The sequence below is a fragment of the Salmo salar genome, chromosome 05 (genome assembly GCF_965601325.2).
Source record: "Salmo salar chromosome 05, fSalSal1, whole genome shotgun sequence".
NCBI classification, from domain to species: Eukaryota; Metazoa; Chordata; class Actinopteri; order Salmoniformes; family Salmonidae; genus Salmo; species Salmo salar.
In genome coordinates this window covers 83302040-83327535 of record NC_138295.1, presented here as the reverse complement: position 1 = coordinate 83327535, position 25496 = coordinate 83302040, and the positions used below count along the sequence as shown (strand labels likewise).

The window sequence follows — 25496 nt, the reverse complement described above, 5'->3', positions numbered from 1 at the left end:
TTTGTATAGCTGCTTAGAAGCCTGCAAGACTTTATGTTCGTGTTTTTGTATTTTGTTATTTTGAGGGTGTTCATTTTAATAAAAGGAAAAATGTTCGCCAACCACGCTGCACCTTGGTCTCCTTCATACGACGAACGTGACAGAGGGTTAGTTCTTCAGTGAATAAGTCTTAGTTAGCCCTTTAGAGCGATCCTCATCTTCCCGTCAACGTTGTGGGCAGGGATTCAGTGGTCTGGCCGAGGGTGGTGGGAGGCTACTATAATGGGCTCTCGAGTGGCGCAGTGGTCTAAGGCACTCATTTCAGTGCTAGAGGTGTCACTATAGACACCCTGGTTTGATTCCAGGCTGTATCACAACCGGCCATGATTCAGAGTCCCATAAGGTGGCACACAATTGGCCCAGCATCGTCCGGGTTTGGCAGGTGTAGGCCGTCGATGTAAATAATATTTTTTCTCAACTGTCTTGCCTAGTTTAAATAAAGGTTACATAAAAATAAAATATATATATATATATATATATATATATATATAACAATTATGCACCCTGGGGTTACGTCCCAAATGGCACCCTATTCCCTATAAAGTGCACTACTTTTGATCAGGGCTATGGGCAAAATTACTGCACTATTTAGGGAATAGGGTGCCATTTAGTACGCCGACTGGGTCTCTGCTATGGGCCTGGCTTGCTGTGTGTTGTAGTATTATGCATGGGAGTTAATGAAAGGAATGTTTTGGGATGTGTCCGTTAGACAATGGAAACACAGAGTTCTCTTGCTGTGTCTGTGGGTGGGTGGGTGTGAATGGCATGTAAATGTGAGTATTTAACCACAGAAAACTCTGTTGTCAAAGCATTTTTTGCATTGGAAAATAATATTATTTCTAATGTATTTAGCTACTTGTAATATCAATGTTGACATTTTATGAAACATTTATGAAAATTGTATTAGTCACTTTAGTATAAGAAAATAAGGTTTTGTGAAGTACTGCCATTCTCACTGATGTAATTGTCATGTGAAAAGCTATTTACAAGTAGAACGAGTTATGAATTTGCGTTTTGCCAGCTGAGATGGTCAGTGAGTCCACTGGGCATGGTCACTACCTGGTCACTACATGGTCACGACCTGGTCATTACACGGTCACTACCTGGTCACTACATGGTCACTACACGGTCACTACACGTCAGCCATATTGGAACTATTAGGATGCAGTGCTGCTGTGTCAGTGGTTACCGAGAGTAGGGAGCTAGAGCACCGTGTTGTGGAGAAACCGAAACGGAGAGCGAACTACTCACAGCTATACGGTTAATACGGGATTGTAACACAGTTATTTGCAGGATAGGAGACCGGTTAACGGAAATAGTGGAGGTGGATCTTCGATAGTAAAGATATACGTGAGTATAACGTGGCCTTATCATTTTTGAATGATGTGGAGGATATTAAATAACTTTAACATTAGCCAGTTAGCATAGAAAGACCCCAGTCATTGACAATGGGTTGCGGTGAGAGTCGGAGCTTTCAGTTAGCCTACTTTCATTAGCGTTTTTGGTGGAGAAAATACGGTTTCATTTGATGGCGAAAAGGGGGATATATCCTTTATGCACATGAATATGCATGTTTCTGCAAACAGTGGTGCAGTGTCCGAATCTCTCACGCCTAGGTGCAAGGTTCAGCGAACACAGAATGTCTTATTCACATAGTGTGCAGCGAGTGGCTACATTTCGAGTGGCAACATTAGGGAAATGATACAATGTTGCTAGTTTAAAACAAAACAAGTGATTACAACATTGTTACAAATTGTAACAACTCTCATGGTTGTTTGGAGAGCTCGCTACATTGTATGTCATTGCATTATAGAGTTCCGTAGCCGGCTCAGCCCCAGCCATTCTGCATGCAGTTGTTTAAATGACCTGACTAATGTATAACGTTACTTGCAGGGGAATAGGGGAAGATTAGAGGAGACCCTGGAGTATCCTCTGTATTTGACACGCTGATGTAATTACACAAGTCGAAGGTAGACTGTTCCTTGTTCCACTTGTCTAATAACAAAAAAAACTGCTAAACTCCATAGGCAATTACAAGGCAACAACTAAATTACGACGTAACAAAACATGTATATTAACCATAATTGTGTGAAGAGGTTCACAGATATTGAGCTTTCTTCATTTACTGCTACAGTGCAAACAGGAGAGACTGCTCATAAACTGTAATGATTATTATTTTTTATTTTTTTACAATGAGTTACATTGATTTCTTTTACTCTGCATATGATTGCAGGCAAGCAGCATTATTTTATCTGCATGCCTGAATCATCTATTCTTTTTGTTTGTTTCCACGATCAGTATCATTGTTGCCGCCATGCCTGCTGGTGTAACAAGTTAAAGCTAGTGTGTAAAGGGAGGAGTTAGGAAGCCAGTAGGAGGAGGGGCCAGGTGTGTTGGTAAGAGGGTGTCAGGTTATCAGCTCAGTAGCACTGACAGAAGTGATTTGCACCAGTTGGAAATACTCTTACATGTAAATAGCCTACAAATATGCAGTTCTGGAATATCCTGGGCTGCGGAAATGGAGGTACGTGTGCTATATTTATATCCATAATACAACTGACAGTTTTTGAGAAGCAGTGGTAGGCTTGTTTGGCTGAGAACTGAACGTGTGTCTGTCTCAAGAAGAGTGAGTCAGTGTGCCTGAGATAAGGGCAGGAAGTTTCTCATGTCATGGCCGTGCATGCAGTTGCATGTGAAACGTCACAGACAGGTAAAAGTTGTTTGTAGCATGAACATCATGTTACTAGTGACATGAAGCATTTTTTTGTAGAGGAATCATACAGGGCTATAGAGAGCAGGAGAACCATACAGAACATTGTACTGACTGTTCAACCCTCAGAAGAACCCATAGTCTACCTTGTTTGTCAATGTTACCTGATAAATTCCAGGACACCGAGGTATACCTCAGAGAATGTGCTGCTTCAGGGCTAGTCTTCTGATATGAGTCATCTCGTCACATCTAATGGCTTGTAATAACCAGAAATATCAGCAGAGTTATGATGTGGGTATGAGAATAGATGTCTATGTTTCTGCCCATGATGATACGGGTACACACGGTGCAATATGTGCCATACACTAACTAACCCTATAGATGTGGTCCTGGTGGAGTAGGCAAAACCATGTGAATGAAACCACACAGTCAAAGACCTGGGTTTCTTTCACCTCCATGTCCTGACAACAATAGTCAAATCAACTGTAGTCAAATCAACTGTAGTCAAATCACTAGTCAAATCAATGAAGGCAGAGATTGTCGACAAATGTAAGCCGAGATTTTGTTGTGTAGAAAATGTACCTTCTGATGTCGACACAGCCCCTCCAGAGGGCGATCCAGCTGTTATGTATTGCGTCACAATGTTTTGAACAAATTCCAATCTCAGGCATAGACAAGCCTTCCGTTCAATTAGATTTGAGATGATCAGATGTTCACTGCCATTTTATGTAATTACATTACACAGATACAGATTGATAATATGTAGATGAAGGAACAGGCTAACCTTGCAATCTCACTTTGCCTCAGGGAACCTCAGGTCTTCAAATTCTCAACTTATCTATGTGGATTCATCGATTGGAATTTTCATTAACCAGACTTATGGTGTAAAAACCCAAATATACACTTTTGCCATCTGTTTGTAGTTATTTCTCTGTCTCTCACTGTATTGTGATGATAGGCTCTCAGTGGAGAAAAGAGGCCTACTGAGCTTGGACATGCATACCTATTTTATTATTGAACCTTTATTTAACTAGGCAAGTCAGTTAAGAACAAATTCTTAACAGCCTACCCCGGCCAAACCCTAACTTGGGACAACACTGGGCCAATTGTGCACCGCCCTATAGGACTCCCAATCACAGCCGGTTGTGATACAGCCTGGAATCGAACCAGGGTCTGTAGTGACACCTCTCACTCTGAGATGCAGTGCCTTAGACCGCTGCGCCACTCGGGATACCTACTGTACTCTACCTGACTTTCCAGAAGGCTTTTTAAACAGCACGTATCAGGCAGAACCCAGATCAATGACAGGCACAATTCATTATGGATCCCTTTTTCAATATTAACCTTGGCAAGGTACACTCTGAGAAAAGGCTGGCGCTATCGAATACCTTGTCAAATGTTGTTGTTTTAACATAGGTTTGGAGATCTGCTGTGTAAATCAGCCAGCAGCGATTCAATGACGAGTGGATGGGGAGTTGAATTGTGTCTTCTGGGGGGAAAGAAAGGCCTGGAAAGCCCATCAACAGTGATTTATTCAAAACAGTTATGTAAACGTCAATGTGTGTATTAAGACAACAAGTCTGTCAAGTGTTCAACACATTGTAATACAAGCGAGGAAAGATCTGGAAGCAAAAACATTTTATACTCTGTCAGTTAATCTTTACTAAGAATATAGAACCATCAGTCAATAGTGTTCTTGTCAAGAAGAACGGTGGTCCGTAGTTAAAGAACTACAGGGAATGGCCTTAGACTTATTAGTCCAATGGGAATGTGCTTGTGGGAATGACTTTCACTAAACTGCAGTCTTACACGGAACCATAACCGGCTGCGCGCGTGTGCCATCGTGCATACATTTATTTTGTCCCCCCACACCAAACGCGATCACGACACGCAGGTTAAAATATCAAAACAAACTCTGAACCAATTACATTAATTTGTGGACAGGTCGAAAAGCATTAAACATTTATGGCAATTTAGCTTGCACTTGCTAGCTAATTTGTCCTATTTAGCTAGCTTGCTGTTGCTAGTTAATTTGTCCTGGGATATAAACATTAGGTTGTTATTTTACCTGAAATGCACAAGGTCCTCTACTCCGACAATTAATCCACACACAAAAACGATCAACCGAATCATTTTTAGTCATCGCTCCTCCTTCCAGGCTTTTTCATCATTTAACTTATATGGTGATTGGCATCTAAACTTTCATAGTATTACCATGGCAACAGTTCGTCTTTCAATCACCCACATGGGTATAACCAATGAGGAGATGGCACGTGGGTACCTGCTTCTATAAACCAATGAGGAGATGGCACGTGGGTACCTGCTTCTATAAACCAATGAGGAGATGGGAGAGGCAGGACTTGCAGTGCGATCTGCGTCAGAAATAGGAATGACTTGTATTTTAGCCCTTGGCAACGCAGACGCTCGCGAGCAGTGTGGGTGCAATAATTGAATAACATAGATTCCTACATTTATTTTGCAACGCTCGCACACGTGACGCGAGCGGTGTGGTCAGCCTATTAGAAAAAAGGGTTCCAAAAGGGTTCTTTGGCTGTTCCATGTAGATACCGCTGTTGAAAGGGTTCTACCTGGAACCTAAAAGGGTTCTACCTGGAACCAAAAAGGGTTCTTCAAAGGGTTCTCCTACGGTGACAGCCGAAGAACCCTTTTAGGTTCTAGATAGCACCTTTCTTTCTAAGAGTGTGTATTGCAAATAGAAGTACTCAAATAGGCTCTAACCCTCAGTGATTTATGGTGCAGCTCTCACAAGTCTACAACACACCTTAGACTTGAATAATGAACGTCTCTCTCTGTGTGAGTTGGTCTTTTGTTTGAGATGGTCTCTCGAAACATCTTTCAAAAATTAGATGATACCAATGGGTTAACCGAAGTCTGGAGCTTTTACACAATTTGACAAATGAGGAAGCTCTGGTCTCCCAGGAATTCAGCGCTGAGACCACAGCATACTGTCACACCCAGCTCTTATCAAGTCACTACAGGGATGTGAAGACCAAATGACCCAACTCAATTCCTCTGAACCCATACCTTTTGTTACAATGCTTTCTTACTCCTTTTAGTATGTGTTGCATACCGCACCCAAGTTATTTTTGTTGAACAGCAGCACACACCCACTGGGCACAGATTTGGTTGAGTTGTTAACTAACGTGTGAAATCAACAGAAAATGTCACCATGCCATTGGTTCAAAGTTGGGTGAAAAATAAGAAATTGCCTTATGTTGATGACTTCAAATTCAATCAGTTTTCCACATTGATTCAACATCACAATGAATTATTGGGTTGGAATGAGGTGGAAATAACGTTTATTCAACCAGTTTTTGCCCAGTGCTCCATGATCTCTGTGGGAACTAGAACTAGCTACCATAATCCATGACAGAAATACATTAGAAAAACAGTGTTGAGATTGGGCCTGCATTGAAGATGGCTTGTTATAGCGAACACATCCTAAACCGATATGTTGCCAGAGACAAATTTGATTATGTGATTAGCAACAGAAATTATGTAAATTGCAAGAACACTGACTCAATTGCATTCTTTAATTTTCTCCCAGGAAAATAACCTGAGGTTGAACTGATCATCAAGGTGGCTGCTGTCATCTCTCTTCTGGAATTTCTTATTTTTAATTTCCTGTTAATTGATAGAATGCAAACAACTAGTGTGTGTTATTCAGTGAGACTCAAATATTTCTGAAACTGGTAGATAGAAATATATTGATTAAAGCTAACATGATTGCCAATTCTACCTGACTAATAATCATGTCTGTTCTAAGCTATACATTTCTATGTGACCATTCTGTTCAGAGAATGCTGAAGTGATGTTCTGCTTGACAGGATCTAGATCTCTTACTGTAGTCATGACCATTCTGTTCAGAGAATGCTGAAGTGATGTTCTGCTTGACAGGATCTAGATCTCTTACTGTAGTCATGACCATTCTGTTCAGAGAATGCTGAAGTGATGTTCTGCTTGACAGGATCTAGATCTCTTACTGTAGTCATGTCTGACAGTCTGAGGCTGGAGGAGATTGAGTGTATTTTTCACATCACTGTAATTTATACAGCTAATCTTCAGGGCCCAGTTCAAAAAATAAATATCTATCTGGATTTCGCCTATCGGATAGGATTAAATGCATAGAAATATAATGAATAGAGTGGACGAACCATTGACTTGAATGGAGACTCCCGTTCTATTCATTCTATTTCTATTAATTGAGTCCTATCCGATAGCCAACATACAGATAGATCAGTTTAAAAAAAAGAACTGGTCCCAGGCCAATAGGATTACCCTGCTAGAGCAGCTGTTAAATGATTACCAATCTAGAATGATTGACCTTGTTTTCATTTACATTAGGTTGAGTTGTCAACTAATGTGAAATCAACCAAAAAAGTCACCCTGTCATTGGATTTAACAGTTAGGTAAAAAAAGACTAAATTCCCTTACGTTGATGACAGGTAAAAAAAGACTAAATTCCCTTACGTTGATGACAGGTAAAAAAAGACTAAATTCCCTTACGTTGATGACAGGTAAAAAAAGACTAAATTCCCTTACGTTGATGACAGGTAAAAAAAGACTAAATTCCCTTATGTTGATGACAGGTAAAAAAAGACTAAATTCCCTTATGTTGATGACAGGTAAAAAAATACTAAATTCCCTTACGTTGATGACAGGTAAAAAAAGACTAAATTCCCTTACGTTGATGACTTTTTGCAAATCCATTCAGTTTCCCACGTTGATTCAACATCATCACATTTAAGTTTTTCGTTGAAATGACGTGGAAACAATTGTGATTGGTGACCATCTCCTCCCCTGTGCCTCTCCTTGGCAGGATCAGTGTTGTCTAGGTGAGGAAATGAATGGTGTGACAGAACCCTAGCATTGTGCTGAGTCAGACGTAGGCCATGTAAAGTCCTATAGGCCTATCCACACACACACACACACACACACCACACACACACACACACACACACACACACACACACACACACACACACACACACACACACACACACACACACACACACACACACACACACACACACACACACACACACACATACAGTAATCTGTTTTGCAAGCTACTGTCTCAGTAAGTCCAGTACACATCACCACTAAACAATCACCCAGATCAATCAAACAAGCTAGGTCTGCTGCAGTATGTCAATCCAGTCTGCTCTAGGGGAATCAGGAGGAGTGTTGTAGTCAGTCAGCCAAGTCTGCTGCAGTATGTCAATCCAGTCTGCTCTAGGGGAATCAGGAGGAGTGTTGTAGTCAGTCAGCCAGGTCTGCTGCAGTATGTCAATCCAGTCTGCTCTAGGGGAATCAGGAGGAGTGTTGTAGTCAGTCAGCCAGGTCTGCTGCAGTATGCCAATCCAGTCTGCTCTAGGGGAATCAGGAGGAGTGTTGTAGTCAGTCAGCCAGGTCTGCTGCAGTATGTCAATCCAGTCTGCTCTAGGGGAATCAGGAGGAGTGTTGTAGTTAGTCAGCCAGGTCTGCTGCAGTATGTCAATCCAGTCTGCTCTAGGGGAATCAGGAGGAGTGTTGTAGTCAGTCAGCCAGGTCTGCTGCAGTATGTCAATCCAGTCTGCTCTAGGGGAATCAGGAGGAGTGTTGTAGTCAGTCAGCCAGGTCTGCTGCAGTATGTCAATCCAGTCTGCTCTAGGGGAATCAGGAGGAGTGTTGTAGTCAGTCAGCCAGGTCTGCTGCAGTATGTCAATCCAGTCTGCTCTAGGGGAATCAGGAGGAGTGTTGTAGTCAGTCAGCCAGGTCTGCTGCAGTATGTCAATCCAGTCTGCTCTAGGGGAATCAGGAGGAGTGTTGTAGTCAGTCAGTAATGACAGTTGACTCCCTCTGTTTAAAAGGCTGTGTTTGTCTTCCACACACACACACTAGGGTGCTGTGTTTGTCTTCCACACACACACACTAGGGTGCTGTGTTTGTCTTCACACACACACACACACACACACACACACACACACACACACACACACACACACACACACACACACACACACACACACATACAGTAATCTGTTTTGCAAGCTACTGTCTCAGTAAGTCCAGTACACATCACCACTAAACAATCACCCAGATCAATCAAACAAGCTAGGTCTGCTGCAGTATGTCAATCCAGTCTGCTCTAGGGGAATCAGGAGGAGTGTTGTAGTCAGTCAGCCAGGTCTGCTGCAGTATGTCAATCCAGTCTGCTCTAGGGGAATCAGGAGGAGTGTTGTAGTCAGTCAGCCAGGTCTGCTGCAGTATGTCAATCCAGTCTGCTCTAGGGGAATCAGGAGGAGTGTTGTAGTCAGTCAGCCAGGTCTGCTGCAGTATGTCAATCCAGTCTGCTCTAGGGGAATCAGGAGGAGTGTTGTAGTCAGTCAGCCAGGTCTGCTGCAGTATGTCAATCCAGTCTGCTCTAGGGGAATCAGGAGGAGTGTTGTAGTCAGTCAGCCAGGTCTGCTGCAGTATGTCAATCCAGTCTGCTCTAGGGGAATCAGGAGGAGTGTTGTAGTCAGTCAGCCAGGTCTGCTGCAGTATGTCAATCCAGTCTGCTCTAGGGGAATCAGGAGGAGTGTTGTAGTCAGTCAGTAATGACAGTTGACTCCCTCTGTTTAAAAGGCTGTGTTTGTCTTCCACACACACACACTAGGGTGCTGTGTTTGTCTTCCACACACACACACTAGGGTGCTGTGTTTGTCTTCCACACACACACACACCACACACACACACACACACACACACACACACACACACACACACACACTAGGGTGCTGTGTTTGGAGTCTGACCTGTTGGTTCCCTCCTCTCTACACCATTCACTTTAACACCATCCTGCAGGCAGCTTGAGGGGTGATGAGAGAGAAAAGGTCCAGTTCCCAGGACCACGAATACAAATTCCATCTAGACACCGTTGCCCTAGAGCAGTGGTTCCCAAACTTTTTATAGTCCCGTACCCCTTCAAACATTCAACCTCCAGCTGCGTACCCCCTCTAGCACCAGGGTCAGCACACTCTCAAATGTTGTTTTTTTCCGTCATTGTAAGCCTGCCACACACACACTATACGATACATTTATTAAACATAAGAATCAGTGTGAGTTTTTGTCACAACCCGGCTCGTGGGAAGTGACAAAGAGCTCTTATAGGACCAGGGCACAAATAATAATATAATAATAATAATCATCAATCATTTTGCTCTTTATTTAACCATCTTACATATAAAACCTTATTTGTTCATCGAAAACTGTGAATAACTCACCACAGGTTAATGAGAAGGGTGTGCTTGAAAGGATGCACATACCTCTGCAATGTTGGGTTGTATTGGAGAGAGTCTCAGTCTTAAATCATTTTCCATACACAGTCTGTGCCTGTATTTAGTTTTCATGCTAGTGAGGGCTGAGAATCCACTCTCACATAGGTACGTGGTTGCAAAGGGCATCAGTGTCTTAACAGCGCGATTTGGATACTCAGGATACTCTGAGCGCAGCCCAATCCAGAAATCTGGCAGTGGCTTCTGATTAAATTATATTTTCACAGAACCGCTTGTTGCAATTTCGATGAGGCTCTCTTGTTCAGATATCAGTAAGTGAACTGGAGGCAGGGCATGAAAGGGATAACTAATCCAGTTGTTTGTGTAGTCTGTTTTAGGAAAGTACCTGTCTAATTGCGCACCTAGCTCACTCAGGTGCTTCGCTATATCACATTTGACATTCTCCTTAAGCTTGAGTTCATTTGCACAGAAAAAATCATACAATGATGGAAAGACCTGTGTGTTGTCCTTGTTAATACAGACAGAGAAGAGCACTAACTTCTTAATCATAGCCTCAATGTTGTCCCACGCATTGAATATAGTTGCGGAGAGTCCCTGTAATCCTAGATTCAGATCATTCAGACAAGAAAAACATCACCCAGATAGGCCAGTCGTGTGGGAAACTCATGCAAGCGGTCAGATAAGTGAAAATTATAGTCAGTAAAGAAAACTTTAAGCTCGTCTCTCAATTTAAAAAACATGACCAATACTTTGCCCCTTGATAACCAGCTCACTTTTGTATGTTGTAAACCCCACCTCTGAAACCCCACCTCTTTAAGGAATACCTAGGATAGGATAAAGTAATCCTTCTAACCCCCCCCCAAAGATTCAGATGCACTATTGTAAAGTGGTTGTTCCACTGGATATCACAAGGTGAATCCACCCATTTGTAAGTCGCTCTGGATAAGAGCGTCTGCTAAATGACTTAAATGTAATGTAATGTAAAAGTGTTACCTGGTCACTGCCCGTATCATTGCTAAGTGCAGAAAATAAACGAGAGTTCAGGGGCCTTTCTTTAACAAAGTTAACCATTTTCACTGTAGTGTCCAAAACGTCTTTCAAGCTGTCAGGCATTCCCTTGGCAGCAAGAGCCTCTCGGTGGATGCTGCAGTGTACCCAAGTGGCGTCGGGAGCAACTGCTTGCACACATGTTATCACTCCACTATGTCTCCCGGTCATGGCTTTTGCGCCATCAGTACAGATACCAACATGAGCAGCAGCTACGTTTGGCTACATACGGACCGTTAGTGGAATTCCTGCGAGAGAATAACAGTTCATGTGATTGCATGTTCATTATTTGACTAGGCTACCTGTATTTGACATTGTGTTGTTATATCGCTGAACATTAGAAGGTTTAATTTTATTTGTGGCAGTGAAACCAGGCTACTCAGGCGAGAAAAAACCTCACCCAAATGTATAGCCCCGTTGGAAAATAAAAATGTACTGTTTGAAAATGTGAAGAAAGAAAAAGAATAGAATGTGAATAAAAAATAAATAAATGTGAATCACATTTATATTTGGCGTACCCCCGACGGAATTACGAGTACCCCTGGGGTTTGGGAATACCTGCCCTAGAGCACACACACAACTATACATCCCTCGGCCTAAACATCAGCGCCACAGGTAACTTCCATAAAACTGTGAATGATCTGAGAGACAAGGCAAGAAGGGCCTTCTATACAATCAAAAGGAACATAAAATTCGACATACCAGTTAGGATCTGGCTAAAAAAAATTGATTCAGTTATAGAACCCATTGCCCTTTATGGTTGTGAGGTCTGGGGTCCGCTTACCAACCAAGAATTCACAAAATGGGACAAACACCAAATTGAGACTCTGCATATAGAATTCTGCAAAAATATCCCCCGTGTACAACGTAAAACACCAAATAATGTACGCAAAGCAGAATTAGGCTGATACCCGCTAATGATCAAAATCCAGAAAAGAGACATTAAATTCTACAACCACCTAAATAACCTCTCTTGGTTTTGGAGAGATTTTCATCATTGCAGCATCAAGAGTTTTGTCCTTGTAGCCTCGCATTTTGAATTTCTGTCTTTTTTTTTAGCATTGCTGTCAAAATCTGTCTGATGGCCACAGATTGGTTTAACTCTGCATAACTGGCTATATGGTAGACCATTCTTGAGGGGAAGATGATGCATACTATCCACACATAGCAAGGGATTGTGGTCTGTGGGCTTTGTGTGTAATGCATCATTCTCTTTGATGATCCATAAGTCCAGGTAGTTTATTTTTCTCTCATCAGTCTGCAGGGTGAATTTTAGGTATTCAGAGCTCTCGTTTAGTAAAGTTTGGAATTCAATTAGTTCCTGCTGACTTCCTTCCCAGAGCACAAAGACATCATCTATGTATCTCTTCCATAGGAGGATTTTATAAAGTAGGGGTTGTGTCTCTGTTTTGTAAAGGTGTGCTTCCTCAAATTGTCCCACATACAGGTTTGCATAGTTGGGGGAAAAGGGGGAGCCCATGGCTACACCCCGAATTTGAAGGAAAAGTCTGACTCAAAGACAAAGTAGTTATTGGATTATCCAGGTCAGTAAATTGTAAAATGCAATGATTGGATGGAGCAAGGGTAGAGTCTGTCTGCTGAAGGAAATGTTGCAGCGCCTGTGAGCCTCCAGTGTGTGGGATGTTAGTGTCACGCTCGTCGTTAGAAATGGTGGACCAAAACGCAGCAGGTATGTGTATACTCATCTTCTTTATTTACGGGAAAAGAAGGGAAAAAACCAAACAAACACGTATACAAAAATAAACAAACGATGACCGACAAAATGACAGTCTTGAAGGCAACACAGCAATCCAAGAACAATCTCCCACAAATACAAGACAAACACACCCAACTAATATAGGACTTCCAATCAAAGGCAACACCAAACAGCTGCCTTCAATTGGAAGTCCACCCCAATTAACTCAACATAGAAACACACTCACTAGACTAGTCTTACATCACAAATCCCTTATTCATTCACTGCTGTTCTCTCAGATCATCTCTCTATCATCTCCTCCGCTGTGCTTTCTGCTGAGACAGGTTTAGTCAGGAATAATGAGCATTATGATTAACTGATGAGCTTAGCTGCTCCTGGCTCCTCACTGATAGCAGGACCTCTGTGTGCCTGTCTGTTTGTCTTTCTGTCTTTCTCTCTGTCTGCATGTCGGTCAGTGGAGGCTGCTGATGGGAGGACGGCTCATAATAATGGCCAGAACCGAGCAAATGGAATGGCATCAAACACATGGAAACAAATGGAAACCATGTGTTTGATGTATTTGATACCATCCCACTCATTCCTCTCCTCTCCAGCCATTACCACGAGCCTGTCCTCCCCAATTAAGGTGCCACCAACCTCCTGTGCTGTCTGTCTGTCTGTCTGTCTGTCTGTCTGTCTGTCTGTCTGTCTGTCTGTCTGTCTGTCTGTCTGTCTGTCTGTCTGTCTGTCTGTCTGTCTGTCTGTCTGTCTGTCTGTCTGTCTGTCTGTCTGTCTGCAATAATGTAGCCAGCCCTTCAGTATCCCACCCTAAGAAGCCAGTGAAATACTGATGTGGTGTCTAGAGGGTTTTATTAAAGTCCTGCCATCATCTGCTGTCCGTCTGAACGTGCCTCGGACTTTAATGACCGCAGGAGGATGTCATCTGAGTGCCAAAGGCCACCCTATTCCCCTTTTTAGTGCTCTACTTTTGACTTGGGCCATTGGGCTTTGGTGAGAGGAAGTGCACTATGTAGGGAATATGTTGTCAATTGGGACGTAGGCGTGATCTCCACTGGAGGACAAGGTTAGGTGGTGACTGACTGCAGGCAGGCAGACAGGGAGCACTGTGCTGAATCCAAAACACTGTGTGTGGAGAAAATAGCCTAGACTGCTTAATGCTTATTAAATTAGGGCTAATCAATTGTAAAGTCATCAGAAGCAGAAGCACATCCTCCTCCCTGTGTCAAGATTGGGTGCGTTCCATCCAGGATTAATCCTCCTTGTTTCTTCCTTTCTACCACTTTCACCACCATCTCTCTAAATCAATTAATGACAGTCACCAGCCTGCTACCATCATGCTAGCCTTTAAGAAATGTCCAGTACCATCAATGTATAATGATGACAGTCATTGTTACATCTCCTGAAACAGCAAAGGTTCTGTGCAAGCAGGCCAAGACCCCAGTGCCTTTGGCAGTGCAGTCTAACAGCCTCTGGGCTGTGCTGAACAGATGACCTCTAGGGGGCTGTATCTGCACAGGTGCTGCTGGCTACTGGTTACTGGCTACTGGCTAGCCTCCATTGGTGTGTAGGTTTCAATGGATCACAGTCAGCTCATGTAAATACCCTGAGTAATGCCACCCTAACATACTTCTCCCTCTCTCTGTTTCCCTTGCAGATATTTCCAGGATATCATCATACTACGCTGGTATGTACCGGGGGATTTTGCCCTGGCAGTAAAGATTCTGTCATTTAAAGTTAATAGTGCTATGTGTATTTTGCCCTGGCAGTAAAGATTCTGTCATTTAAAGTTAATAGTGCTATGTGTATTTTTCCCTGGCAGTAAATATTCTGTCATTTAAAGTTAATAGTGCTATGTGTGAAGCGCTGGTTGAGTGTGTGTAGTTATTATAGAAAAAGGACAAACTGCACCTAGACTTGCTCTAGATGAGTGCAGCCAGATTGTATTCCACATATTGTTCCCTATACAGTACATACAGCTATGTGACTCTGTTAGCTTCCTGGAGGAGGCCCATGGCTGAAGCTAAAGGCATGATGGGGCTCTCTTCATCTCCTGCAATCAGCATTTCTCTCTGATTCTTCATCAATATTTAATTGTTTGAACACCATGCACTGGAGAAAATGATCTATTGGAAAATATCAGATAAGTATTAGTTGCAGTAAACATCTCTGCAAAGGAATGAAGGAATGAAAACCTCTTCCAGTTTGATAGCTATTTCATTTCTCACTAGACTTACAGTTTTGACTTAAATTGGCTTGAAAATCTATGGCAAGACCTCAACATGGCTGGCTAGCACAGCCTGTTCTCATAGTTTCACTTCGGAATTGCCGTACATTTTTTACCCATTCATTCTGCGTGTTTACAGGGTTAATTCGGCATGGTTACAGCGTTAATTTTGCGTGTTTACAGGGTTAAAACAGAAATGTGCTGTTTTCATTCAGTATCACTGAGTACTCTCCCTGCTTGCAAGAGAATTGTGAACTGCCGTGGCGCAGGATCTAAGCAGTGTGCTCTGGCTCAGAGCCTCGTGAGTTCGTTGTGCCATTGTGTTATTTTTTATTGTTATTTATTTATTGATGTTGCTCCAACAAAGGCATATATCCACATCCTCAGTACCTTTTCACATGTACCAAATCGAAGGCTCTTTCTTGTGACCAGCCTGGTCCAGCGATGATCAACAACCAACTTGACAGAGAATTGAAGAATTTTAAAAAGAATAATGTAATGTGTAAATATTGTACAATCCAGGTGTGCAAAGCTCTTAGAGAATTACCCAGGAAGACTCACAGCTGTAATCGCTGCCAAAGGTGATTCTAGTATGTATTGACTCAAGGGTGTGAATAGGGTTTTCACTTTGTCATTATGGAGTATTGTGTGTAGATGGGTGAGAAGAAATCCATTCAATCCATTTTGAATTCAGGCTGCGACACAACAAAATGTTGAATAAGTCAAGGGGTGTGAATACTTTCTGAAGGCACTGTGTGTATGTGTGAAGCTGGAGCCCATTATTTTAGACATAATGGGGTTTCTAACCTGATATCTAGGGCTCTGAGGCAGCCATGTTCCCTGTGGGAGTGTATTGCGACAGACTATCAGTGGAAACATCTCTAAATTCTCTCTGTACTCACAGAGTTAGGACGGAGCTGGCTGTAAGGACAGACAGGTTAAGTGGTTGGTTGTGTACAGTTAAATAACATCCAGCTGATTGGTTGTGTTGATCCATAGTCAGTCAGCAGTATTGGAGAATCGTAGCCTGGCCAAGACTGGATAACTGCACCAAAAGCCGGTATCATCTGACAGACTGATGTCCTCTTGAATGGGGTGTGGAGTAAACAGAGTATGAACCATCCTGCATCAGTTAAGCCCCTTATACAGTACATACCAACACTTTCACCAGGGTTTAGATGTCTCATATTCTCTCTGATTTGGTTTTTATCACCTTGTTACGTAGTGAACTGTTTTGGTCTCTTATGTGAATGGATGGTGTCCCTGGTTCTGTGTCTGATTTGAGGTAGACAGACACACAGGCATGAAACATCTGTATTCCGCTTGAAGAAAGCAATGCTGCAGCACCTTGGCATTGCTTGGAGATTAGTGTGATTTAGTGGAAGGCTTTAGTTTGTGGAGAGCTAGGCTAGATCTGACTGTGATAAATCAGTGCTAGGTTACATAATGAGCAGGTGCAATCTACTCTCTCTCTCTTTGTTTCAGCTACAGGCCCAGAAAAACATGGTGCAAAACACACACACACACACACACACACACACACACACACACACACACACACACACACACACACACACACACACACACACACACACACACACACACACACACACACACACACACACTTCTGAATGTTTAAAGGGACCATAGAACTGCCTGTCTGTGATGTGTGTAATGAGTAGAGTGAGAGTTGTCTCTTGATTAGGTTTGTTGTTTTCATGTCGGGGTGATTCACAGCCACAATTAATATTGTTATTTCTTCTTCTTTAGTTTTACGGACATCTTGAATATTTGTCATGGTAATTGCAGCAATTTAAAAAAAATGTTGGTCTCACACTACGTCCCAAATTCCCTATATAGTGCACTACTTTTGACCAGAGCCCTACAGGGCCCCATGGGCCCTGATCTAAAGTTGTGTACTCTAAAGGTGACTAGGGTGCCTTTTTGGATGAAGCCTTAAAGTGTGTTAATGAGCTCGCTGAAAATGAGGAATTGATGTAGCACCCCTTGAGAGGAATTGATCATGCGTATTCAATTTATACTGTGTGCGTGTGGAAAATACTCCTCTTTGAAAGGATGTACTATAGACAGAAGGCCTATACTGTGAAAAACCCCAATGACAACCAGATCCCTCTCCTCTCTCTATAGTGAATAATGTAGGTTGAGGCTGTGCTTGATTATGATAACTATAGAACAGCACCGTGCTGTAGAACTGTTGAGGTAAGTCAGTGGGTACAAACCAGGCTGTCTGTCTGTTCACAGAGCTTCAATTCAGTGGAGTGACTAAACACATCAAAGTATCGTTTTTCTGGGTCAATCATTTGTCAAACTCATTCCACTAGTGTCATAGGGTTTTCTCTCCTCCTTTGTACATGAGTGATGAATTAAGGAAGGTCACTGATTAGTAAGGAACTCTCCTCACCTGGTTGTCTAGGAGATGCTAGGCCCTCCATGGAATGAGTTTGACCCCCCCCCCCCCCTGATTTAAATAGTCAAAGCTTGATGATGAGTTGGTTATTTGAATCAGCTGTGTAGTGTTTCGGTAAAAACGAAATGTGCACCCAGAGGGGGCCCTCAGGGCCGGCTTTGGGAAACCCTGTCTTAGAGGATAGAGAACATAGGAGAAAAGTTTAGACTCTTACAACCCCACTCATGTAAACATACAGAGGTACTAGTAAAGGTCTTGAAGGGCTCTGACTTGCGTGTGAATATATACTGCTCAAAAAATAAAGGGAACACTTAAACAACACATCCTAGATCTGAATGAAAGAAATAATCTTATTAAATACTTTTTTCTTTACATAGTTGAATGTGCTGACAACAAAAATCACACAAAAATAATCAATGGAAATCCAATTTATCAACCCATGGAGGTCTGGATTTGGAGTCACACTCAAAATTAAAGTGGAAAACCACACTACAGGCTGATCCAACTTTGATGTAATGTCCTTAAAACAAGTCAAAATGAGGCTCAGTAGTGTGTGTGGCCTCCACGTGCCTGTATGACCTCCCTACAACGCCTGGGCATGCTCCTGATGAGGTGGCGGATGGTCTCCTGGGGGATCTCCTCCCAGACCTGGACTAAAGCATCCGCCAACTCCTGGACAGTCTGTGGTGCAATGTGGCGTTGGTGGATGGAGCGAGACATGATGTCCCAGCCCAGATGTGCTCAATTGGATTCAGGTCTGGGGAACGGGCGGACCAGTCCATAGCATCAATGCCTTCCTCTTGCAGGAACTGCTGACACACTCCAGCCACATGAGGTCTAGCATTGTCTTGCATTAGGAGGAACCCAGGGCCAACCGCACCAGCATATGGTCTCACAAGGGGTCTGAGGATCTCATCTCGGTACCTAATGGCAGTCAGGCTACCTCTGGCAAGCACATGGAGGGCTGTGCAGCCCCCCAAAGAAATGCCACCCCACACCATGACTGACCCACTGCCAAACCGGTCATGCTGGAGGATGTTGCAGGCAGCAGAACGTTCTCCACGGCGTCTCCAGACTGTCACGTCTGTCACATGTGCTCAGTGTGAACCTGCTTTCATCTGTGAAGAGCACAGGGCGCCAGTGGCGAATTTGCCAATCTTGGTGTTCTCTGGCAAATGCAAAACGTCCTACACGGTGTTGTGCTGTAAGCACAACCCCCACCTGTGGATGTTGGGCCCTCATACCACCCTCATGGAGTCTGTTTCTGACCGTTTGAGCAGACACATGCACATTTGTGGCCTGCTGGAGGTCATTTTGCAGGGCTCTGGCAGTGCTTCTCCTGCTCCTCCTTGCACAAAGGTGGAGGTAGCAGTCCTGCTGCTGGGTTGTTGCCCTCCTACGGCCTCCTCCACGTCTCCTGATGTACTGGCCTGTCTCCTGGTAGCGCCTCCATGCTCTGGACACTACGCTGACAGACACAGCAAACCTTCTTGCCACAGCTCGCATTGATGTGCCATCCTGGATGAGCTGCACTACCTGAGCCACTTGTGTGGGTTGTAGACTCCGTCTCATGCTACCACTAGAGTGAAAGCTCCGCCAGCATTCAAAAGTGACCAAAACATCAGCCAGGAAGCATAGGAACTGAGAAGTGGTCTGTGGTCACCAACTGCAGAACCACTCCTTTATTGGGGGTGTCTTGCTAATTGCCTATAATTTCTACCTGTTGTCTATTCCATTTGCACAACAGCATGTGAAATTTATTGTCAATCAGTGTTGCTTCCTAAGTGGACAGTTTGATTTCACAGAAGTGTGATTGACTTGGAGTTACATTGTGTTGTTTAAGTGTTCCCTTTATTTTTTTGAGCAGTGTACTAATAGCATTGTGTTTTGCAGCAGGTTTAGAACTGCTTGTGTATGTAATAGCCGAGGCCTAATTCATGCATTATGACGTTATTCCACAGAACCTCTGTTCTGCTGTGTGATTGGTGGAATCAAAAAGCTCCATTGCCACTAAGACAGGGAGATAGCTGTGACCTCATCACACCACAGATCCAGTATCTGATCCCAGACATTCACTAGGATGGTGATAGCATCGCAAAGTTACTTTTCATTTCACTTAAAACATCTTATGTAACGGCATCAGTAGTCCTCACCTGTCTACACCTTGGAGGAAAATGGAATGCTGCAAATGGAAAGCATACAGGAGAGAGGAGAAGAGGAATAAGGGAGGAAATGAGAGAGGGAGCGACATGTTTTGGCTGATAGCCAGAAGCATAGGGGCAGACCTTGTTGTAAAGAGGAGGAGGAGGAAGAGATATTGTTTGCTAATGAGCTGAGCACTAGTCATGACCCTGGTTGGACTTGATTTGCAGCTCTCTCTCTCTCTCTCTCTCTCTCTCTGCAACCGCGACTGAAGAGCCGCTGTCCGTTTTCTAAACAGGAGAAGAGCTGAGTGTAGTTCCCTAAATGAGGTTGAGCTCTCTACTAGTCTCTTGCCCTGCCTCTTTCTCTCCTCCCTTCCTGCCTCCCCCCTCCCTCACTCTCTCCCTACCTCTCTCTCTCTCTGAGTCACACGCAGACCCAGCTCACACTCCCTCCTGACACAGCCGACTCGGCAGCAGGGTTTCACAGCAGCAGCAGCAGCAGCTTGTCCTGGATTACGAACCATAGCTGAGGAGCTAAAAGAGGCTGTCACATTGGAGAAGACAGGCGGTTGTAGTGCTGAACTAACTGAAGGATTGTTTTGTTTTTTGTCTCCTCTGTGTCTTCTACTACACTGTTTTCCAAGTCAGCTGCCTCCCGGGCTTGATTAATTTACAAGGCTGTGCAGAGGCACGCAGAGGGATTTAATTAGAGGCTGGAAGCCAACGCTGAGGGTATCTGAAGAGGAATTGGAAGATAAGGAGCTGACAACACAGACCTGTCCCATATTGATCTTCTGTCTATCTCTCTCTCTCTCTCTCTCTCTGTCTCTCTCTCTCACCCTCTCTATCTCTGTCTCTCTCACTCCCTCTCGGAGGGACACCAAACACCTCTGACCCGGAAACAGCCTGTCTGTCAGGCAAGGTGGATGTTAGGATAAAAACTTCTTGAGGATTTCACTGAGATGCTCCCTTGACGTCTTCTCCTCCTCACCCCACAGTTCTCTCCCCTGAGGCAGGGCTGTGTGAACGGTTCAGAGGGGGGCAGCGGTAGGGGCTGTGAGGAGCGGAGAGGGGCTGTGCCGGGGTCCTCAGGGGCAGAGGAAGAAGCAGCAGCCTGTCCTGGCCTGGCCTCTATGCGGTTGTGGAAGGGGACAGGGTCAGGGAGCCTGGGGCTGGTTCAGGCCGCAGGGTCTGGTGGTGGGATAGAAAGACAGGTGCTGCTGCGGCCATCATGGAGAGGAGTGGCTGCATCCCCCTATGCTGGGCCCGGGGCACCTGTGTTTACGCTCAACACCCTCCACTCCCAAGTATGTACTGTGTACACACAGCAGATATGTTATGCACACTAGGTGCTTCTAGGTAGAGCCTTTTAACCAGTGTTCATCTCAGTGTTTTTTAGAGGTCTTTCTGTTGATGATGGCTGTGTTTGGATGTGTGATGAATATGAATGGGATTTAAGGCTACACTGACTGAATGCTAATTCCCAGAACTCTGCTATAGTTAGAGGTGAATGTGGTTTGCCATGCCCTGCTTTATGCAGGTATTATTGCTGCCTCTTCTACTATAACATGCCAAGACGTCAGGTGCACTGAATGGCAATGCCCCAATGTGTACAGCAGCACTGTACCGTCTTCTTCTCTCATCTGATCACCACAACAAACCAAGCCATGGTGGTTATTAAGTCATCCATGGCTGTGACAGTAAACAGTACAGTAACGCAGGGTTCCCCAACTCCAGTCCTCATTTTTTATTGTAGCCCTGGACAAGCACACCTGATTCAACTAATCATCATGCCCTAAATGAGTTGAATGAGGAATGTTTGTCCCAGGTTACAACAAAAATGTGTGCTGGTGGGGGTACTGGAGAACCGGAGCTGGGAACCGCTGACTACTGCTCAGCACTGACTTACAGGAGGACTGCTGTCTGTCTGTCCCCTGAACATATTACAGAGCAGAGGGGTGAATTCCCATTAGTCTTGAACTGATTAAGTGTCGGGCAGGGCTGTGATTAGTGTTCTTGTCAGGAGAGGGGATAGCTGTTGAATAACTAGGCCAGGTAGAGCGAGAACTGCCCAGGCAACAGCAGTAGCAGCAGTAGTGGAAGTATAAACAGAAACAGAACTAGTAGCAGTAGAAACAGAACTAGCAGCAGTAGAAACAGAACTAGCAGCAGTAGAAACAGAACTAGCAGCAGTAGAAACAGAACTAGCAGCAGTAGAAACAGAACTAGCAGCAGTAGAAACATAACTAGCAGCAGTAGAAACAGAAACATAACTAGCAGCAGTAGAAACAAAAACAGCAACTAGCAGCAGTAGAAACATAACTAGCAGCAGTAGAAACAGAAACAGAACTAGCAGCAGAAGAAACAGAACTAGCAGCAGCAGCAACCGAAACAGAACTAGCAGCAGTAGAAACAGAAACAGAGCTAGCAGCAGAAGAAACAGAACTAGCAGCAGCAGCAACCGAAATGGAACTAGCAGCAGTAGAAACAGAACTAGCAGCAGTAGAAACAGAAACAGAGCTAGCAGCAGAAGAAACAGAACTAGCAGCAGCAGCAACCGAAACAGAACTAGCAGCAGTAGAAACAGAAACAGAGCTAGCAGCAGAAGAAACAGAACTAGCAGCAGCAGCAACCGAAACAGAACTTGCAGCAGTAGAAACAAAAACAGGACTAGCAGTAGTAGAAACAGAACTAGCAGCAGTAGAAACAGAACTAGCAGCTGTAGAAACAGAACTAGCAGCAGTAGAAACATAACTAGCAGCAGTAGCAGTAGAAACAGAACTAGTAGCAGTAGAAACAGAACTAGTAGCAGTAGAAACAGAACTAGCAGCAGTAGAAACAGAACTAGCAGCAGTAGCAGTAGAAACAGAACTAGCAGCAGTAGAAACAGAACTAGCAGCAGTAGAAACAGAAACAGAACTAGCAGCAGTAGAAACAGAACTAGCAGCAGCAGACAACAGAAACAGAACTAGCAGCAGTAGAAACAGAACTAGCAGCAGTAGAAACAGAACTAGCAGCAGCAGCAACAGAAACAGAACTAGCAGCAGTAGAAACAGAAACAGGACTAGCAGCAGTAGCAGAGAAACAGAAACAGGACTAGCAGCAGTAGAAACAGAACTAGCAGCAGTAGAAACAGAAACAGACTAGCAGCAGTAGAAACAGAACTAGCAGCAGTAACAGAAACAGAAACAGAACTAGCAGCAGTAGCAGTAACAGAAACAGAACTAGCAGCAGTAGAAACAGAACTAGCAGCAGTAGAAACAGAACTAGCAGCTAGCAGCAGTAGAAACAGAACTAGCAGCAGTCAGAAACAGAACTAGCAGCAGTCAGAAACAGAACTAGCAGCAGTAGCAGCAGAAACAGAACTAGCAGCAGCAGAAACAGAACTAGCAGCAGCAGAAACAGAACTAGCAGCAGTAGAAACAGAACTAGCAGCAGAGCAGAAACAGAACTAGCAGCAGCAGCAGCAGAAACAGAACTAGCAGCAGCAGCAGAACAGAAACAGAACTAGCAGCAGACAGAAACAGAACTAGCAGCAGCAGAAACAGAACTAGCAGCAGCAGAAACAGAACTAGCAGCAGCAGAAACAGAACTAGCAGCAGCAGCAACAGAAACAGAACTAGCAGCAACAGAAACAGAACTAGCAGCAGCAGCAGCAGAAACAGAACTAGCAGCAGCAGCAACAGAAACAGAACTAGCAGCAGCAGAAACAGAACTAGCAGCAGTCAGACAACAGAAACAGAACTAGCAGCAGCAGCAGAAACAGAACTAGCAGCAGCAGCAGCAGAAACAGAACTAGCAGCAGCAACATGAAACAGAACTAGCAGCAGCAGAAACAGAACTAGCAGCAGTCAGACAACAGAAACAGAACTAGCAGCAGCAGCAGAAACAGAACTAGCAGCAGACAGAAACAGAACTAGCAGCAGTAGAAACAGAACTAGCAGCAGCAGAAACAGAACTAGCAGCAGCAGAAACAGAACTAGCAGCAGCAGCAACAGAAACAGAACTAGCAGCAGCAGAAACAGAACTAGCAGCAGCAGCAACAGAAACAGAACTAGCAGCAACAGAAACAGAACTAGCAGCAGCAGAAACAGAACTAGCAGCAGCAGCAACAGAAACAGAACTAGCAGCAGCAGCAGAAACAGAACTAGCAGCAGCAGCAACAGAAACAGAACTAGCAGCAGCAGCAACAGAAACAGAACTAGCAGCAGCAGAAACAGAACTAGCAGCAGACAGAAACAGAACTAGCAGCAGCAGAAACAGAACTAGCAGCAGCAGAAACAGAACTAGCAGCAGCAGCAACAGAAACAGAACTAGCAGCAGCAGCAACAGAAACAGAACTAGCAGCAGCAGAAACAGAACTAGCAGCAGCAGCAACAGAAACAGAACTAGCAGCAGCAGAAACAGAACTAGCAGCAGCAGCAACAGAAACAGAACTAGCAGCAGCAGCAGAAACAGAACTAGCAGCAGCAGCAGCAGAAACAGAACTAGCAGCAGCAGAAACAGAACTAGCAGCAGCAGAAACAGAACTAGCAGCAGCAGCAACAGAAACAGAACTAGCAGCAGCAGCAACAGAAACAGAACTAGCAGCAGCAGCAGAAACAGAACTAGCAGCAGCAGCAACAGAAACAGAACTAGCAGCAGCAGAAACAGAACTAGCAGCAGCAGCAACAGAAACAGAACTAGCAGCAGCAGCAACAGAAACAGAACTAGCAGCAGCAGCAACAGAAACAGAACTAGCAGCAGCAGCAACAGAAACAGAACTAGCAGCAGCAGAAACATAACTAGCAGCATCAACAACAGAAACAGAACTAGCAGCAGCAGCAGAAACAGAACTAGCAGCAGCAGCAGACAGAAACAGAACTAGCAGCAGCAGAAACAGAACTAGCAGCAGCAGCAACAGAAACAGAACTAGCAGCAGCAGAAACAGAACTAGCAGCAGCAGCAGAAACAGAACTAGCAGCAGCAGACAGCAGCAGACAACAGAACAGCTAGCAGCAGCAGAAACAGAACTAGCAGCAGCAGCAACAGAAACAGAACTAGCAGCAGCAGCAACAGAAACAGAACTAGCAGCAGCAGAAACAGAACTAGCAGCAGCAGACAACAGAAACAGAACTAGCAGCAGCAGAAACAGAACTAGCAGCAGCAGCAACAGAAACAGAACTAGCAGCAGCAGCAGCAACAGAAACAGAACTAGCAGCAGCAGAAACAGAACTAGCAGCAGCAGACAACAGAAACAGAACTAGCAGCAGCAGCAACAGAAACAGAACTAGCAGCAGCAGCAACAGAAACAGAACTAGCAGCAGCAGCAACAGAAACAGAACTAGCAGCAGCAGAAACAGAACTAGCAGCAGCAGCAACAGAAACAGAACTAGCAGCAGCAGCAACAGAAACAGAACTAGCAGCAGCAGCAACAGAAACAGAACTAGCAGCAACAGAAACAGAACTAGCAGCAGCAGAAACAGAACTAGCAGCAGCAGCAACAGAAACAGAACTAGCAGCAGCAGCAGCAACAGAAACAGAACTAGCAGCAGCAGAAACAGAACTAGCAGCAGCAGCAACAGAAACAGAACTAGCAGCAGCAGAAACAGAACTAGCAGCAGCAGCAACAGAAACAGAACTAGCAGCAGCAGAAACAGAACTAGCAGCAGCAGCAGCAGAAACAGAACTAGCAGCAGCAGCAACAGAAACAGAACTAGCAGCAGCAGAAACAGAACTAGCAGCAGCAGCAACAGAAACAGAACTAGCAGCAGCAGCAACAGAAACAGAACTAGCAGCAGCAGAAACAGAACTAGCAGCAGCAGCAACAGAAACAGAACTAGCAGCAGCAGAAACAGAACTAGCAGCAGCAGCAGCAGAAACAGAACTAGCAGCAGCAGCAAACAGAAACAGCAGCAGCAGCAACAG

At 44.3% G+C, this 25496-nt stretch overlaps 1 protein-coding gene across 6 annotated transcripts in view; it reads left to right on the top strand.

Moving 5' to 3' along the window:
- The first annotated feature begins 1189 nt into the window (after window positions 1-1189).
- Window positions 1190-25496, top strand: part of LOC106593695 (focal adhesion kinase 1) — a 135461-nt gene continuing 111154 nt past the window's right edge. The window contains exons 1-2 of one of the 6 annotated variants that reach the window (XM_082975746.1): window positions 1190-1389; window positions 14448-14477. Coding sequence is in view for 4 of the 6 variants with exons in the window: in XM_082975752.1 (XP_082831878.1) it covers window positions 20821-20896 (76 nt within the window). In the remaining 2 variants the exon portion in view is untranslated. Of the gene's footprint in view, window positions 1390-2430; window positions 2564-14447; window positions 14478-20029; window positions 20897-25496 lie in introns of those variants that run through there. The other 5 variants (XM_082975743.1, XM_082975747.1, XM_082975752.1 and 2 more) reach the window with 5 other exon arrangements.